The following is a 20,536-nucleotide window of genomic DNA, read 5'->3' as shown; positions in this document are numbered from 1 at the left end:
GACATTTAGTTTTCTGCCGTTGTGTATATCTTGTGTACCTTGTCTGGAGCTTGTACCGACCATCGAATTTACATTCAGGCTTTTGATGCCAACCGCAAATGCCAAGAAGCAATCAAGGCATTTTCTTTTAATTCATAAGAATATGCCATAAATATAATCATTTTGTCAAACAATTAAATAAATGATAAGAAAAATCATGCTTATATACTAAAATTGTAATTTAAAAAGGGTGATTTCATTTCACGATTACAATCGATAATTATAATTTGTCAAAACATAATTTAACTAACGTACATTTGTTCTACCTTAACAAAATATACCGACCCGCGTTTGAAATATCATGGAATTAAATAAAATTATTTTTTTTTAAAACAAGTATGACAACATTGTAATATTGCTAAAGTGAAACTTTATAATTAAGACAAATACGTGTCGCTTTTCTTCAAGACATGGTGACGAAGTTACAGTATAATATTAACCAGATTTAGAAGAGAAATTATTCGGATTATAACATCTTGCTTTGCATGTAATATTTGAAATTATGAATCCCGAAGGAAAAAAGTACAATGCAGGTGATTCAATCCCCGTTTCACTTATAGCTGTCGGGGGAATCACCCTCGGTCCAAAGCCCTGGCCATTTTTACAGACAATGCGTCATGGAAAAATCACATAGGAATTATCTTCTATAAGTATTTATTTAGTTTATTATATTTCTACACAATTTAGCCTCCAAACAGCGTTTCTGAGTTTTATTATTATTACGGAGAGACTTATTTATGACCCACTTTCTTCTTTTGTATTGCGTACACGACGTGCAATTTGAATTACTTCCCTTTGTGTCGCCAACTTACAACGACAAATTTTGGTCCTATAATATTCGTTATAACATGTGAAATTAATTAACAAACACACAGTAATAATTGAAATTGACAAATCATTACAAAAGATTAATTTTAAAAGAAAGAATTTGAGTAGGATTCTGTCCGCAACAAAAACATTTCGCATGCTTTATTTCAGAATGTTACGGCCAACATTTCAATTGACCTACACAAGAAAAACAATTAATTCGTTTTAGCATGTCGTAGGAAAACGTATACAGGTAATACATTCAGGTAACATCCTGTGTATAAAGGAAGGTATACACAAGCCAGCGTCGTTCTCTCGGGGCTTTTCATCCGCTTCGACTAAGCTCCACCCCACACCAAACTTACCTGAGGAAAACCGACCGGTTGAAAACCTCGGCCTTTAAGTTTTTTCATCGCCAACTTCCTATTTATGTAGTGATATTCCAGTATCTTCTGCATGTGGTGGTTATGTCTTTAAAATGACTTTTTTAAGAAACAAAAGAACATGTTCTGATTAAGATAAATTTTAAAACCTAGGTATGCTACCGACAAATAAATTGATGTTACAGGCTTTCTACAATCTGGTTTCAAGTCAGCATTTTGTAAATGCTATCATGATAGTTATATTGAACCTTGTTTAAAAAATACAAACAATCGTTGGGTCGTATTTAGACTCACATGTATTATATCAATTAATTGTGAGGTCATTGTTTTTATACTAATTTTGACTACGCATTACTCCGTGTACCTGTTTCGAATTATAGCGTGTGAAGCGTTGCATTATTATATTTTTTTGGTTATTCTTATTCAAAGAATTTATTATTCTTATTCTAAAACATATCATTCCTATTCGATAAAATGTGATTCCTATTTGATAAGTTGTTATTCCTATGTGAAAAAATGTGATTCCTATTCGATTATTTTCATTTCTATTCGATAAACTGTTATTCCTATTGGAAGGAATATGATTCCTATTCCAGAATACATGTTTATCATTTATATTTGAAAAGATGTGTTTCCTATTCGATAACATGTCATTCATGTTCGAAAGCATGTTATTCCTATTTGATAATTTTGTCATCCCTATTCAAATGAGAATGACAAATTTATCAAATAGGAATGACAAAATTATCAAATAAGAATCGCATGTTTTCGAATAGGAATAACAAATTATCGAATAGGGATCACGTTTTAGAATAGGAAAAACAACATAACAAATAGGAATGATAAATTATCGAATCAGAATAACATTTTTTTCGCATAAGAATAACAAATTATCGAATAGGAATCAATTTTATCGAATAGGAATGACGTGATTTAGAATAAGAATAACAAATTTTTTTGAGTAGGAATAACAAAAATGTATAATAATGCAGCGTTTTACACGCCATATCGAATATTTTGTGGTTGGGACATTTGTAAACTGTGACTTTGTCCAAAATGACTTTTTGTGGGGTCAAGAATCAAATATAATCCTATAAAGTTTTTCAGTTTTCAAAGTAATATTCAGACAAGAATTATACTCTTCTATATCCTGGCATAAAAAAATTATGCGTATTTTTACAAATTGATATGAAAATACCACGAGTATTTGTCCAAATGGTGTGTATTATTTCTTCAAAGCTTGAAGAAAATTAGAAAGTTTGACATAATCTCCGGAAAAACAGACAGACTTCGTTTGTAGGAGTATAACAAGAGGGCATTTAGGAGAGTATACCTCCGCTAAACCTAAACTTTATAGCATACAAGAGTTATCCTTCCTGGTCAATCTAGTTTCAGTCTAGAGGCTATATTGAAGTGTGAAGTGTGTGGTATACATCTTTCCAGTTGAAAACAGAAAATGATTGAATATTCTAGTATTGAAATTTACGAGATAACTTTCACCAAAATAACAAAGTACTAATTCTTTGTAACGAGATAACTACTCATTCAAACGAGACAACTTCTCGTTAAAACGAGATAACTACTCATTAAAACGAGATAATTTACTTGTTTCAATGAGATCATTATCTCGTTATAGAGAGATATACTAACACATTATAACGAGTTGTGTTTTTTTTTTTTTTTTTTTTTAAACTCGTTATAACGAATTAAATTTTTTTAACCTTGTTTGGCTCTCGTAAAAATCTGAACAATTTTTTTTTCACCTGACACAAAAATTTATTAAAACTGAAACCATATTACAATTGTTGTATATATCTTGCATACAAACAATCAGGTACATGCAAACAACCTTTATGTTGGAATTAAATGAAAGTGGCAAAACTGTTAGCTGGAACTACACATTGGTCAATGAACCATTCCAAATAAGCACCTAATGCCTTCAAAACCAATGCAGATGATACTAGTGCTGAACCGGAATCCCCTGCTAAGGTTTGTGAATAATGTCTTCTTCAAGATATCGTTCAGTCTCTCTGAAATCACAGCTGTATGTGAAAGTAAATAAATTGTAATTAAAATATTTTATTCAACCACTTTAATCATTATGAACCGATTTCCGCTGTATGTCTATTTCAATTCTATAAATCAATCGAGTTAGCAACCAAGACATATCTTCAACATTCAAAAGTAGACCCCCACCCCCAAGCATTCTAACAATCGGTTGGAATTAATTTCGATGGACATAAATTGTACACCATTAGCCGATATTTTATATTCAAAAACTTCTACATGCAAAGAAAAAAACTCTTGCTGTGACCTTCATTTTGACATTTAGGTATATTGATGACGATAAACGATATTTATCGAATCGAAATAAGAACTACAAATTCTACCACATCTAATTTAAATTTAAAGATGTTTAACAGACTAATTAACGTTTAGAGGGAACTAACAACTAAACTACATGACACACGACTTCACTTTTTCCATCGTAAATTTCCTCTATTTTTGCAGTAATGTTCCATTATCACCAGCATATGGTGTTAATGTCTTGATACTGATTTAGTACGCAAGAGAATGTTCAGAGTACGCCATAAATTTTTAAAACGCTAAAACGAAACAGGCTACTAACAAATAAGTTGACGTTACAGAGTTTTCGACATTCTCGTTTAAAGTCAGCATTTAGCAACCTTTATGGTCGTTATAATGACTTTCTTTTCAAATACAACCGTCGTCCGCGTGGCGCAGTGGTTAGAGCGTTTGCTCTAGATTTGCGGTGTAAGGAGTTGATCCTTACGGGTTCGAATCCACTACGGGACGTGGAGACCTGTCCTTCGGATGAGACCGTATAAACCGAGGTTCTGTGTAGCAGTAGGTGCTGGCACGAAAAAGATCCCTCACTGCTCAATGGCACTGAGTGCCGAGTACAGGACAAAATTTGCAGACCTCCAACGGCAAATGGTGGGGTCTCCATATGATTGAGAAATTCTCGAGAGGGACGTTAAATAAAATACAACCAATCGTTTGGTTTTAATTGATACCGAGTGATAAACCAGTATCTCTATGCTAATTCTGACTACAGATTACTCTGTTTACCTGATTACTCTATTTACTTGGTTACTCTGTTTACCTGGTTACTCTATTTACTTGGTTACTCTATTTACTTGGTTACTCTGTTTACCTGGTTACTCTGTTTACTTGGTTACTCTGTTTACCTGGTTACTCTATTTACTTGGTTACTCTGTTTACCTGGTTACTCTATTTACTTGGTTACTCTATTTACTTGGTTACTCTGTATACCTGGTTACTCTGTATACCTGGTTACTCTGTTTACCTGGTTACTCTGTTTACCTGGTTACTCTGTATACTTGGTTACTCTATTTACTTGGTTACTCTGTTTACCTGATTACTCTTTTTACTTGGTTACTCTGTTTACCTGGTTACTCTGTTTACTTGGTTTCTCTGTTTACCTGATTACTCTATTTACTTGGTTACTCTGTTTACCTGGTTACTCTGTTTACTTGGTTTCTCTGTTTACCTGATTACTCTATTTACTTGGTTACTCTGTTTACCTGGTTACTCTGTTTACTTGGTTTCTCTGTTTACCTGATTACTCTATTTACTTGGTTACTCTGTTTACCTGGTTACTCTATTTACTTGGTTTCTCTGTTTACCTGATTACTCTATTTACTTGGTTACTCTGTATACCTGATTACTCTATTTACTTGGTTACTCTGTTTACCTGGTTACTCTGTTTACTTGGTTTCTCTGTTTACCTGATTACTCCATTTACTTGGTTACTCTGTTTACCTGGTTACTCTGTTTACTTGGTTTCTCTGTTTACCTGATTACTCTATTTACTTGGTTACTCTGTTTACCTGGTTACTCTATTTACTTGGTTTCTCTGTTTACCTGATTACTCTATTTACTTGGTTACTCTGTATACCTGGTTACTCTGTTTACTTGGTTTCTCTGTTTACCTGATTACTCTATTTACTTGGTTTCTCTGTTTACCTGATTACTCTATTTACTTGGTTACTCTGTTTACTTGGTTACTCTGTATACCTGGTTACTCTGTTTACCTGGTTACTCTGTTTACTTGGTTACTCTGTATACTTGGTTACTCTATTTCTTGGTTACTCTGTTTACCTTGTTACTCTATTTACTTGGTTACTCTGTTTACCTGGTTACTCTGTTTACTTGGTTACTGTATTTACTTGGTTACTCTGTTTACCTGGTTACTCTGTATACCTGGTTACTCTGTTTACCTGCTTACTCTATTTACTTGGTTACTCTGTTTACCTGGTTACTCTGTTTTCCTGGTTAATACAAAGGGCTCACAGCGGGGATGACCAGTTGACAGGGGATGCTTACTCCTACTAGAACCCACCCGTGGAGTTTCCAGGGGTTCCAGTTTTTACTTTGTTTATGATTCAAATTGTTAATAGGGTTTACGAGACTGTTTAATGTTATTTATCCCCACCTTTCTTATAAGATCTAAAATGATCTCAAATCTTTATATATTATTTTGTAACTAGTGTACAATTATCCCTTAGATGAAAAAAAAGTACATTCTCAATATATAAAGTTTGCTGAATTTTCTGTATAAGCCATGTATTCAGCATCATAAACAGTAAAATAGATGGAATTACAAGCCACATAGGACTGCCACTTGAAGAAATGCTATAGTCGATGCAAAGATTTGAAAATAGTAATGTTAGACTTAAGATATTCGGCATATGTTTTAATTTATTGTTCCACACAGCTCAGCATAACTTGTATTCCTGTGTAATTCCCTCCAAAACTTTATATATTTTTCGGCTCAAATTCTAATATTTTATATCAAACACATAAGATAAATCATAGATAAAGATAACATCAAGGTGATTAAAATAATTAACTAAAATGTAATTTCTTTTTCTGTTTTTACTCAGTTGAGTCAAAGCCAAAACAAGGAAGAGAAAAAAATAAATACAATCATTCTCAAGTAAAAACATGTATTGTACAGAAACAATCCTTTATGACAATTTAATAATCATAAGTCAAATGTAATCCAAGAAGAATAAATAATACTGTACATTATACATGAAGTTATTTTCGGACTAAGAATTAAAGTTCATGCATTTCACGGCCTAAAGCTTTCCTTACAGTCACTTTAGCATATCAAAATGTAGAAAGTTTCTCACTCTTTCAGCTTATCTAACGAAACAGCATGGTCGTATTTTGGATCTAGCGAGGCTTTTTGATGTGCACTATTTGTTGTAATGTCATATAAGGGATTTTCTATATCGTATGTTTTGGTTGAACGATCATAAATGTTTTCACTCTGTTCAGTCGAATCACTCCTCTCTCTGAGATGATTGTATACATCCTCTGTTTCCGATACATTTATACTGTTCACTTTTTCATACATTTCGCTTTCGCCAGTGTTTGGTTGGTTTTCTGTTTCCGGTGTATCTGAGTCAGAAGTGGGCTTTTCTAATTTTGAATTGTCCGCCAGCTCATATAAGGTGATTTTGACTTGAGCATGAGACGATGACTGTTTGCATTCCGCTGGTGATACAGCATCCAAATTTCTTTTCTTATGATGTTTTCTCCTGTTTTTTGTCCGAAAGCAATATAAATTATACTAATGTGTAATTTATTATTTTAAAAAATCATAAATAAAGTACACACATAAGAAAAACATTTCTCTCACCTGCAGTATAATAAACAAACGACAAGTATAATGATTGCCAATGCTAATGGAACACCGTAAACGACGGCTGTGTGTGTTATATTGTCTGAACCTAAAATTATGTAAAGGATGATTGCAATACTGATAAAATATATATTCATTGTAATTACAGTCTTGTAATCAATAGGAATAGACTTTAAAAAAAAAAACGTAAAACGTAATAGATATGTTATGTTAAGTAAAATTATTAAAATTGTCAGAAATATTGTACAGAAAATAATTTTTAAGTGATCCTTCTTATTTAAATTAAAGAAATTGTCAATGAATAATCATTTACATGTACTAAAGCAAATTACTGCAAATGTTTTCTTTACCGTTTGATATTTCCTGGATCGTGGAAAATCCTTGCGTTGTAATTTTCATCGATACGTCTATTTTGAAAGGACATACAAATTATTTTATTCTGTTAGAAGGTGAATCTTATATAGGGATTTCCAAAAGACGATATGATTAATTCAATCCATGATCTAGCATCGTTTCACGTAACTTAAAGCCTCTTTAAGTATTGAGTAAATAGAGGATATTCAATGTTTTGTAGTTGAATATGGAATTTATTTCACAAGTGGGACTGGAATTTTTTTTTATATTTTCACGAGTGCGAAGCACGAGTGAAAATATCAAAAAATCCTTTCTCACGAGTGAAATAAATTACATATCCAACTACAAAACATTGAATTTTTTGTTTATTACATTTTCTTTGATTTTCCCATTGCTTTTGTCTTTTCTTAACACAATGTCATAGGCTGTGACGTCATAGTTGAGCGGTTGAGACGTCAAAGCTTAGCAATTGTGGGATTGAAAACATTGTACATAGATTCTAGCAACATTTTTGGGATGAAATTGGCAATTTTAGTCTTTATCAAGGCGGTTTACTTAATTACTATCTCCATCTTATGACCGGCCAGAAAGTATTTTTTACTTACTTTCATATCCTCTCACACTGTTAGAGAATATCACTTTGGTATCCTTTCACACTGTGAGAGAATATCACTTTTATGCAATAAATAAATCACAGTATTTCACTGTTGAAAATGTAATAAAGAAATAAATTACAGAGCTTACATGTACTTGGAGTATATCTTGAAGCGTATTTATCCTTATGTGATACAGACGAATAGAAGGCATTAGTGGACATACTGCTACTTCTCTCGTAGGCTATGGTCGATATGTATGAATAAATCTTTTGATCACTTGTCATTGAATCTGTGTTATATTGGCTGGTACGGTCATGTTTACCAGTTGTCTCCAGTTCTGATACCTACAATAATAGGAATAATGCAATGGTGCTTATTTATAATGGAATAATTATCGAAACAATAATTATAATGAATATTCAGAAAATAAATATTTTGTATCATAATTCTTCGTATAGGCTTCTTAGTTTAATATAATTTAAATAGTTTAATGTAGATTTTAAAAGTACATTGGCACATTTAAATCGTAGAGAGCAGGATGAAAAACGACTTACGGGCTCACAAAATGCGAGTCTTAATTCATTGCAATCTTCTAATATGCAAACATCAACACAACTTTGACATTTCATATCCATTGTAAGATTTGTTAAATCTGAAAATCAATTCAGATCTATCATTATTTTGTATTGTGTATTGTACCTGTGTAAAACTGCAGCTACGATTTAAGACAGATAAAAAAAGAAACGACAAAATTTATAAAAATTGATAAATTAAGTATACTTAATAACCGTTATCATCCTGGTATTCTAATTCAGATGAAAAAGACCAAATTCCAAGCCACAAAGATCCACCAGGTGAAATGCTATAATTAGTGCAAATATTTGAAGACGTTGAATCTAAGTCTATGTCAGCTTTTAGATAGTCGGCAGACGTTGATTGTTGCACACATTCTTGCATAGCTTTTTCCCATGTGTAGTTACCCTCAAGAACTTGGAAAACGAAAATACATAGTGAAAGAATTTAAAACAAATACTCTTTTACCAGTGTTTGTATCAAACAATAATGCTAAATCACATTTTACCGACCCTAATGAGAATAAATCTGCTCTGAATGAAATATAAATTGTTGTTTTAATATATTGTTTGGTTAAATGAAATGCGTCTACCGCTTATTTTCTGTCTATCATTTGTCAAATTACGGTATTAAAGAAAGAATTGATGAGAATAATGTTCCATATTTTTTAGTCTCAGGAAGAAACCACGAAAAAAGAGTTTTTGGATTTTATTTTAAACAGTCTGTTGGGTTAAAGTTGGGATATTAGACTGAATTTTCGTATGCTTTATGAATGAAAATGTTTAGGATTCAGTTGTTTCGTGGAATTTCGAACATTTTTGTCGGAATCATGAATTTTTATTCACATTAAAATTTTAATAGATAAAAACTATGTTTTCCGAAATTTTAAAGATAATACTTTAAAATATCTGATAGATTGAATACTCGAAACTCATATTTAACAGAGATTTAAATTTAAGATTAACAGATAAGATTTACAAATAGTTTGATTTTCATTTTGACCCTTTTTGCTGGATTTTGATAAATATTAACAGAAAAGAAATTTTCATAGTCTGTTTTGTGATTTCATAACCTTTAGTAAAGTCTATCGTGTTTCTATTAAATTGAATGATTCCCATTGAGAAGTAAGCCTATAATATGATCGCTCAACGTGTCAGTTATTTCTTCATATTACCTGTTTTTGAACATAATGCATTCCCAAAAGACTTGCACCCAGTCATTGTAAATTTCTCTTGGTTGTCACAAATAATTTGCACACACAGATTTTCATGATTTGTTGCATCATCTGTTTGAATATTGTAATACTTTATTCAGTAAGAATAACCATATTATAGTTTGCCACCAGCGGTACACAGAAGGATAGACAACAAAGTAAACGTTCAAACTTGAAATTAAAAAAAAAAACACAACTTACTTTTACGAGGCTGAATAGCGTTGAAGTCTGTAAATTGTATCAAAGAATTGGTATGTTAAGGTTAAAATTTGATTTCAATAAATAACAAGATACGTTTGTGAAACACTAATGCTTTCGTATGGCAGCTTAAGATCAAGGTTCAAGCTATTCAAATGTAGGTCAAACTACAAAGTCAAGGACAAGAGTTTACAAATGTTGATACCATAAAAAGGCCTTGTCAAAAGGAATGAAGGAAATATGGCCAAGTTTAAAGTTTCCCAAGAGTAGGCCATCTTCCAAGGTCAGTGTCATGAGGTAAAAAAAGATAATAGCACCAAAGGAAAGGTCTTGTCACAAGGAATACATAAGTGAAATATGAAAGCCATAGCAGCAACCGTTCAAAGTTATGGCCAAGGTTAAAGTTCGGTAAATTTTTGCATAGGTAGGTCAAACTCCAAAGCCAAGATCAAGAGATCAAATATATTGGTACCCAAAGACAGGTCTTGTCACAAGAAATATACATGTAAAATATGAAAGCTCTGGTATCAATAATTCAAAAGTTATGGACATGTTTTTGGGGAGAAACAGATTAACAGACAGACAGACGGACAAACCCAAAACTATATGCCCCTGAAACTTTGATTAAGGAGCATAAAAAGTCATTTGATGAATGTATTTCAATGGAAGGTAATTTATAACAAAATAGGCTCTTTACCAGTAGTCCGGAAAATAGCAAGGGAGTTACTGTCACCTCTAAATTTATCGCCAGGCCAGTTACACTTATTTTTGTGTAACCGTTGAATTTTGGCATCCAGTTTAGACAAACAGAAGCAACTGTTCCCCTAAACAAATAATATTTGATACAAAGACAGAAGCCTAATTATGTTTATGTTTGTTTGGTTAATTAGACAATTACAAAAAAGATGTAAACATGCCTGTATTCCAAATATCTCCCAATCCTTCAAGCAGAAACCATGACATTTAACAATTGTTGTATCTAGAATTGTTAAATTTGACTTAACATAATGAAGAACTGTGTCTTGATCGTAACATCCTAGAAATTGAACAGGTGTATATGACTGAGTATGGATACAAAGTAGTAAAGTCAAGATATACGCAAGTAAAAAACCTAGATTTAAAAAAAAAATAGAAACTATTAGCTTACAGAATGTCTAGTTATTATCTTTCGATACACAGTTCATAATTCAACATTTTATGCTTCATAATTTGCTTTATAAACGTAATAATTGCTCGTGTAATACTTGATCAGTAAGATTTCAGAGACTTCAAAGTTGTTTCTATGAGGAGTTACCAAACAGAAATTCATTTAAAAATAGCAAACAAACCAAGAATATGAATCCAGTCACTTCTCTTTGTATAACGACGTGTCCAGTATCTTTCTGAGGACTGTTCAGCAAGTGAACTTTTCCCAAATCTTGAAACCATTCCACGTGTTCGACAATAGTTTTGAGCAGCTAACCATGTCAAATTATATTTTGATTTCTCTGAAGTAACTAGTATAAGAACAATAAGGGTAAGCTTAGATATTGGCCAAAGCTAAGTTTTGAACTTGTACTTAATCCTTAAAATAAGCTTAGTTATTGGACAAAGCTAAATTATGAAGAAATAATATGTATTTAATACTTAAAAACTTTTTAAAAAATCTTTCCTGAAAAAACATATTAAATATATCACAATATTTTAAACTTTACCTACCTTTATTTACAAAGAAAAGAAAAAGGACGATAAAGGATATGTTCATTTTTTAAATTAATCTCTTCTCTCTATCTGTCAAGAGGAACACCAACAACTGAAATTAAGTCAAAATGATGTAAATTGTTTTAAAAAAGGTGCACATATTAAAAGAGAGTAACATAAAAAAGCGATTTGATTTTAGTAGCTTTTCCCGCAAGTTGAAATGATAATAACAATTAAAAAGTTTGTTTATAATAAATAGAATGCAAAAAGGAGATAACGAACAGTATTAAAGCTCATAAGTCCATTAAAACAACACAAATCAGGAGCAAAGGAAACAATGACCTCTGAAACATCAGAGGTGGAATCAGGTGCCATGGAGGAGTGAGCATCCCCTTCCGACCGGTCATACCCGCCGTGTGCTCCTCGTCATGATGGGGAAAACGGAAAAATCCGTAGACAATTCACTGTGTAAATAAGGGCCCAACAATTAGTATGAAAAACATCATTCAGCATTTGTCTTAATAATAGATTGTATTTGCTGACAAGGTCATTGTATCGACAATAAAACTTGCAAAATGATGACTTTAAACGAGACTGTTTATTTTCTTGTTTCATCAACTTGTTTGTCAATAGCTTACCCCGTTTTACAAATTGTTCACACGTAAAGCATGCTCTTACTATATATTGAATCAACTGAGAGACATAAACCCCATATGCATTTGATAACGGTATATTGCTACATAAGTAAGGGAAGTTGACGATTGAAAAGTTGAAGTCATCACGTTTATCATAAAGATTTGTTGTTAGATTACCATTAACGTTCTAGTAAAATATCCAAATATGAAACAGATGTGTCAGACTCTATGGTATCTTTTATTTCAAACTCACTGGGATATACCGGTATCGAGTCGAAATGAACAATTCATTAACCACTCAAAATGATATAATTTCAATTTTTTAGAGTATCAAATGTCGATGTTGTTTTCAAAGAAAGGTAAACAGTAATTTAAGTGGAAAAACATCAGAATTTCAAAGATGTAGCGTAATCATTGATTTATACAGAAGTTTTGAAATGACCAAACCGTTTTGAGATTTTAGTTGCTTTTGCCTATATAGAGAGCTTTTTTGAAATTATTAATTAAAATTAATTAAGATTTTACTTTGAATACAGCGACTTCATGTAAAAATCATAAAAATCTTTTCTTTTTTTGGGGTTATCAGCTTAAAACATTATAAATTATCAAAGCGAATGAAATACACATCCGTCGTCGATTGTACCCTCATTTTCAGTACAATTTAAACAGTCAACAAAATTCAGTAAAAAATTCAGAAAATATATCTTCACGATTCAAACTTTTGAATACTGTTGAAACAGGTTAAACAGACAATGTGTTTATTTTAGAGATGATACATGGATGGCCTGATCTGAAGAGAAGAATACTTGGAAAAAATTTGAAAAAATTGAAATTTTCTTTCTGAAAAGACCAGTATTCGACTGCTTCACAATCGCTTGGTGATACTGATTATTGACCAAATAATTTTTACTTGATTACTTAAGTGCTTTTTAATAGTAATTCTAAATTCAAAGTAAAAAATTGATAGAATTTTTCTTCAGTTGGTCTAGTGGTGTAAAAGATTAGACCGAACTCTGATAGGATCATTTTTTTAATGTTTTTAAAACAAGAATAATTACATACTAAAATGAGGTAAGTTAATGACAGATAAGTTGATGATACAAATGAATTATCTACGGACAAGGCGGGTGTGACCGGTCGGCAGGGGATTCTTTCTTCTCCATGGCCCCTGATCCCATATTTGTTTTTAGAGATCCGTGTTGACTCTGCTCATAAATTGTATTGTTTATATGGACTTTTAAGAATGATCACAGTTCGTTGTCTTCATGGAATTGGGGAGAAAGATGTGTCCGCACTTTGATATTTCTTTTGATGTTTAAAATCAATTAATTTCATAAATCGATTTAATTAGGTTTTTTTGGTTTAAAATTGCATAATTAAGATTAATCGCAAGCCTTTCTATATTTTGATAACTATAACACTTTAGCTGTTAACTCGTCACGGGTAAGTAATTAAATGCAAACGAGACACCTTCAAATGACCAACTACATGTATTAGAATCTGGATAAACAAAGTATTTTAGAAAGTGTGTTTTGATAAAATACGCTGTAAAAGATATTAATACCTGTAATGAAAAATTCGTTTTATCCGGCGTTAGCTTGATTTTAATATTATTTTAGTGAGAAAAATTATATTAACGAGTTTTCGACTAAAGCCCCAAATTTCTTAAAATAAACTCACCCAGACAAACCGCAAAATTCTTGTACTCAGCATGTATTAACAGGCAGTGTATTATATATAGTAAACTCAACACTTAATACCACTGTATTTTTATTGAATGCTATATTGTTAAAAGTGAAATATAGGCCCGTTTGGCCAGGGTGCATAAAGAGGTTGGATCCTGATTTCAAAAGTCTTAAGAATTTTTTGTCAAGTATATTTTTAGTATGTACACACATAGCTTAATTAAAAATCCAAACAAAACATGGGGGTTAATATGCTTCTTTTATCCCTTCGGTAGATTTAATATAACCTTTTTGCACTGAAATTGTGCCTAAAACATAAAATCACGTCTTCGAAGCTTTCCTCCAATATTTTTTATCCAAATAACCCCCCCCCCCCCCACATATACTCTTATTCTATCTTTAAAAAAAATTAAAATTGTGAAAAAGAAAAAGCTTCAAATCACTTCGCATAATCAATTATTTGGCCTCTCTGCACTCACAACATGTCATATTCCTGGCATAAAAAATTTAACAAGCAACAAAATTATCTTCAAGTCTTAAACTTTTGTTTAATTTAGGCAAAATGATCAAAGTTATCATATATATTCAGAAAAGACAATCAAAAGTGGTGTTTATGATAAGTTTTAGATATTACTAAAAAGTGTTAATTTTAAGTTAAATTGGGCTCTTTTTTCCTGGACTTTCAGAATATATTTGCTATATTTGTCAAAATTTGATAATAGAATTAATAAAAGTTAATTTACTAAATATTTCAGGACTAACATAAAACATTTCACTGCTCAAAATAACTGTGTAGCCTGCATGGAAAAATAGGAATCTAAACTGAACAGTACTGCAATACTTCGAAAGAGAAAAATTGATCATTTTCTTTAAAAAAAAACTTCTGCCACAAAATATAGTTCCGCACTTAATGCTTTTTGAATGGAATTTAATTGTGGGTTTTTAATTGAATAAGTTTAATTTGCTTTGTAGAATGAAAATGTAAAGTAAGAACTTAAAAATGATGCAAATTTTAGAAATAAACATCCAGACAAAAATCTGCTCAAAAGCCCAGGATCGAAACTCCTTAAATTCCCATGTATATCTACTGTTGTGATTGTACATTACACATGTCACTATAATAAATCATTTACTTACTACTCGACTAAACTATCCGAGTGAAATTGACATCCATGATTTTATATGTATCTAGAATAACGTAAGATTGAGTACATTTAAATTAATTTATGCTTGAGAAGGTACAGAAAATAAATGATTAAAAATCACGCGGCAAACTGCTGATTTATTTGGCTGTAAAGGGACTCAATTTCACAATTTTTAGACGTGAACACATCTTTTCCTGTGTACATATTTATCTACAAAAATGGCTGCTTCCTTGTCTGCACACTACAGTACAACACAAGCTATTTACATAGTGATCTAAACCATGTACTCAGTAGTACTCAGTATTCACAGCAGGAAAAAATCACTTGTACTAAAAAAGTTACAATTCAATTATCTTTTTTTTTTAAATGAAATATTCCACCCCCATATTTCATACAACCAAAGTGTAACATTAAAAGTTGTACAAAAAATATTATATATGAAATTCATTTATGTCTCTAATGACTGTAGAGTGAAAAAAAAATATTTGACTACTTTTAGATATATATCAGAAATATTTGATAAAATATTTGAGGCTATAAAATTTGATGATCAAAAAAATTACCTGTACAACCTTACTCTGATCACTCCCCTTTACCGAAGAAAGACGAGGGATGTCTCAAATACACATACACTTCGGAATATTCATACATGTATACCAATCAAAGCAACTGCAGTTCATCACAGTGTATTCTTTTGTCATGGAAGTAAAAAATCCAAGTTTATTTTTAATATTCATTTATATTAATTGAAATAAACCAAGGCAATCGATGAACTAACATTTGGTATTTTTTATGTCTCAAGCACCACTTATACGAGTTTCAATGAAATTAAGCTTATAGGAATGATACATGTATATTAATCGTCAAATGATATAGCTTTAACACATATGTTTTCAAGCGTTCTTCCAAATGTATTTCTAAGCGAAGCTTTTGGGTGGTGTACCTAATAACAACTGCAGCAATTCTCTTTGTATCTGAATAGTTAAACACATCTGTTCTATTCTAGACATTTTCATTCTAGAAAACAAAATATTTTAAAATTGTTCATGTTCACATTTGTCTTTTAAGTGAAAAGACAGAATGAGGATTGTCGTCTGCTGACTTATAAAGTATCTAATATGGATGAAGTATGGGGATAACGAACAACATTCAAGTTCAAAGTCCATTAAAACAATACAAATCGGGAGAAGAGCAAACACGGACCTCAAAAAACATCAGAGGTGGAATCAGGTGCAATGGAGGAGTGAGCATCCCTTGCTAACCGGTCACACCTGCCTTGCGCTGTGGGAAATAACGGGAAAATCCGTCAATAATTCAGTGTGTAAATAATGGCTTAACATTTAGTATGAAAAAAGATTGTATTTGCTGACAAGGTTATTGTATCGACCATATAAATAGATATGATATAAATGATATGATATAAATATCATGATTCAAACTCTCTCTTCACCATCATAATTTAAAAACAATATCAATCACCCTTGACAGTTGTACATTAAGGATATCAGGTAAGGATTTCGTCACGTACATCAGTTAAGAATATCAAATCATGAAATTTTCAATAATACTCACTAATTAAATTAAGATATATCATAATAACAAATCTTTAACATATTTAATTTTGTTAATTCAATTAAAAGAAATAAAGATGACAAGGATTTGTTTTTATGATATCGTTTTTTTCCCCTTTTTATCAATCCAAATGACATTTATAAAATAATGTATAATGTGTGGCTTCAAATTTTCAAACTATTGTACCAACACAGTTGCTGCTTTGTTTTTGTTTAAATTTGATCGTAGACCCCGAGACGTTTGCATATTTTATTACTTACAATAACCTTATATACTATTGACTGGGAAAATTTGACGATGAAAATACTTCATCTACTTTTATACAAGTGTGTTGCTGTTACATATTTATCAACGGCTCAAACACTCGAATGCCCACACTTGAAAGATTGTTTGATATCCTACTTGTACTCCTTCTTAACTCAAAAAAAATTATTTCACAAAAATAAGGAATGACATAACGAGAGTTTTGTGGCATATAGCCAGCGTTTTTTCTAAATCAGGCAATACGTAATTCATTTGAAATGGGTTTTTTTCTTCAGATTGTTCCATCAAGTACTGAATTTCTTTTTCTCCATTCTTTATGGATATAACGTATATATTTATAACATATTGTACGTCCAAAATTTTACAATCACAAAGAGCAAGAAGTGCGAGGTCGGTATGCTTTTCTGTGAAGTCGATATGTCAATGAATTGACCTTGTGAAATCTAGTGGGTTTCAAATGACAAATTCATAGATTCTTTAAAAAAAACAACAAGTTTATACTATTTTCAACAGAAATATTTAGTTAAATACTAAATAGTATGAAAGAAAAAATTCTAACAGTGATCATTGGTCTTCTCTGGAGAAAGACCATCGATTTGGCATGTCTTATTTCTTAATTAATGAAAAAGGTGAAAATAACTTTCAGTTTCCGAACTTATAAATCCCGTGACGAATAAGTATCCTGAAGAGGGCAAATCACGAAATCTGGAAACACCAGCGTGAGGATCCGAAGCCGAGGAAGAGTAAACAACCTCTGTTTACTGATCACACACGCCGTGAGCCCTCTGTATTGATCAGGTAAACAAAATAACCTGTAGTCAAAATGGTACAAAAACAACTACATGAACATGTCGACGAAATTGTTTACTTCAATATACGACCAAACGATAGGTAAAAAGGTAGTCCATAGAATTTGCAAATGTTGACTTTAAACAAGATAACGGTAGTTGAAAACATCACTGTAAAATCAACTTGTGTATTAGTTGTTTGCTTCTGTTTAATAATTGTCATATTCAAAACTTGCTCCCGAGTATCGAATCAGTTAGGAAACATAGGCGACATTTGCAGGTGATTGTGGAATATTACCACATTGTATATATTTACGGGATATTCATACATATAACCTTATCAATATGGATTTGATACAAAACTATTTGCTTGTTATTCACAAAAATAATTAATTCAAATGTTATTTACGATACAAAATCCTGAATTTGCTTTCTAAAATTTCACTTGTTTCGTGCACAAGGCTATCGATGACCTAAGATTGATTTAGATGACTTATGATTGATTTTAATGACCTATGATTGATTTAGATGACCTATGATTGATTTTTATGATCTTTGATTGATTTAGATGACATATGATTGAATTAGATGACCTTTGATTGACTTAGATGACCTATGACTGATTTAGATGACCTATGATTGATTTAAATGACCTATGATTGATTAAGATGAGTCAAGCCCCTCTTATAATGGCTTGAAAGAAAACCTTTTAAGAATGATCATTTCATATTAAATCGTCAAACCATCTGTTTTTGATATGTGTGTTTTCAAATGTGCTTTCCAATACATGCATATATTTATGTCAATTAAAATTGTAAATTCATCATAAAATACATTTGAAAGATTTAATGAGAACAACAGATCATCGCTATATTTTCAATTTACCTCAGGTGAGCTATATATATATATATATATATATATATATATATATATATATATATATATATATATATATATATATATATATATATATATATATATATATATATATATATATATATATATATATATATATACGAGGGTTGTTCGGAAAGTTCGTGGACTAGCGCCATAAAATTAAAACTGCTTAAGATACACCGGTGAATTTTTTAATGTTTAATTAGCATAATCTTTTTGATTTATATAATAAATTATACATCATTAGTTTTATTTTTTAATAAATTGTTGATGTTTTTGAAAGCAATGGTATGTCCAGGCGGCGCAACCTCGAAATTACGTTTTTTCTACCTAAGTGTAACTGAGAAAAAAACTTTTTTTGATATGAGCATTTGTCATTCAAAAATCCCGTTAATTCACTCATGTGGTATGACACAATTGTACCGTAAAATTTACAATTTTTACCCCATTCTGTAAGTTCTATGAAATTTTATCGTAAATTTTATATGAAATGTCCGAACAATTATGGGGTTGTAATGACGTCAGAAAGGGGGGTGGGTTCCTTTTTCCAACATTCTATAAAGTTTCACTCTCTGGAAAAACTGGCATAGACCTAGGAAATACTTAAATGGGCTACTGAAAAATAAAATGCATTTAGAGTACTTGTTTTTAAACGAAGAAAAAGATAAGAGACGAGAGATGTAAAAGTTAACGTCGAGTTTTAGTAAGAGTGTTCAAAGTTTGTCACGTCGAAAAGTGATGTTGATCATGTGTGATAGATGTTAAACTCCGACAAGCAAATATGCTGTTATAATCAAGTGAGGATCTTTTAGATCTATTTACAATATTATATGCATTGAAATTAGTTGTTTATGACATTGTAAAATCATATAAACAAGACGGGTTTAAACCTTTATTTAACTCCAAGGAAGCTCATCAAGATAAGTGTATGAGGTAGAGAATGCGGACATTGAAAAACAATGACGTCATGAAACTAAATGGCGACAGCGCCGGGTGATCATATAAGTCTTTTTTATTTTATGATGATTTGGTAAATATTCAAGGTATCAAGCTTAAATTTTCAATATTTCTTTAACTTTTGTTGTTTTATGTTCATTAAAAATTTTATAAGCATAGACTACATAGTCTTAATTTTATCGCATCAGTCCACATATATATATATATATTCCTCTTCCATCATCATTGGCAAAAACCTTCAATAACCATTAGCTATTCAAGGACATTCACCAGGTAAAGATACTACCTTATGAAGTTTTCAATTCGGTACAGTAACTAAATTTAACAAGATCTGCTTGACATTCCAGTTGTTTTATGTCATTTTTGCATTCTTCCTATTTGCCAAACAAAATGATGGATGTATGTACAATGTATAGCAACAAAAATATCAATTTACTAAACTTAGACAACTAAAAATTCTAAACACTTTTAAAAACATTATTACTTACCATACTTACATGGACTTTTGACTTTAGTAATAAAAATACTTCCTTCATCTGCCCTTATAACATGCACATGCCGGTTCATGGAAATCTAGACTATAGGGCGTATAGACGATCGCGGCTAAGATACAGTGTATATGGTCTTACAGAAAACGAGGAAAGAGGAAGGGAACTTCTGTATGAGGGGGTAACTGGGTGGGTGGCTTACCACGTCAGATTTAGACATACTAGGTGGATCGGCCGACACTGTTATTGCAGGCCCGTAAAACGCGGGGGGGGGGGGCAGGAGGCCCGCCCCCACTTTTTTCTGAGTATAGTATTTTCTGTAGAATATTTTCTTTCAGATGACCCCCCCCCCCCCAACACACACTTTTTGTTGTGTAAGGTCGAGCACTGGCAAATTCTGGGATTTGGACAGTAAATAAGTTTTCCGTGTCAGAAAATTTTGGGAATTTGCCTCCCCCCACCCCTTTGGTCAGTTTAGGTTTTTTTGCTTGTCTGATGAAGTTGCCCCCCTCCCCCTCCCCCACTTTTGAAACCGTTGCTACGGGCTCTGCATTGCGAATAAAA

At 31.6% G+C, this 20,536-nt stretch overlaps 1 protein-coding gene across 1 annotated transcript; it reads right to left on the bottom strand.

Annotated features, from left to right (window-relative positions):
• Positions 1-6,214: 6,214 nt before the first annotated feature.
• Positions 6,215-15,669, bottom strand: LOC133187321 (uncharacterized). The gene is made up of 12 exons (XM_061322682.1): positions 15,570-15,669; positions 11,560-11,653; positions 11,190-11,357; positions 10,559-10,897; positions 9,865-9,891; positions 9,625-9,735; positions 8,666-8,866; positions 8,432-8,529; positions 8,026-8,221; positions 7,278-7,334; positions 6,925-7,015; positions 6,215-6,823 (listed from the first exon to the last, which is right to left on the bottom strand). Exons 6-12 carry the CDS (start codon positions 9,668-9,670, stop codon positions 6,409-6,411), a joined length of 1,104 nt encoding a protein of 367 aa, XP_061178666.1. The 5' UTR covers positions 9,671-9,735; positions 9,865-9,891; positions 10,559-10,897; positions 11,190-11,357; positions 11,560-11,653; positions 15,570-15,669; the 3' UTR covers positions 6,215-6,408.
• Between the last annotated feature and the right edge of the window lie 4,867 nt (positions 15,670-20,536).

Source organism: Saccostrea echinata, unplaced genomic scaffold, assembly GCF_033153115.1.
Source record: "Saccostrea echinata isolate AGI-Se365-2 ecotype Australia unplaced genomic scaffold, CSIRO_AGI_Sech_v1 ptg000014l, whole genome shotgun sequence".
NCBI classification, from domain to species: domain Eukaryota; kingdom Metazoa; phylum Mollusca; class Bivalvia; order Ostreida; family Ostreidae; genus Saccostrea; species Saccostrea echinata.
This window is presented reverse-complemented; position numbering and strand designations above follow the sequence as displayed.

Bases quoted from the DNA above. Each gene is read 5' to 3' on its own strand.
- LOC133187321 (XM_061322682.1), bottom strand. From the start codon at position 9,670: ATGACTGGGTGCAAGTCTTTTGGGAATGCATTATGTTCAAAAACAG. The intron at 8,222-8,431 runs GTAAGTCGTTTT...CTATTATTGTAG, and splicing joins GACTCGCATTTTGTGAGCCC to GTATCAGAACTGGAGACAAC. The intron at 7,016-7,277 runs GTAAAGAAAACA...ACATAATTTTAG, and splicing joins GATCCAGGAAATATCAAACG to GTTCAGACAATATAACACAC.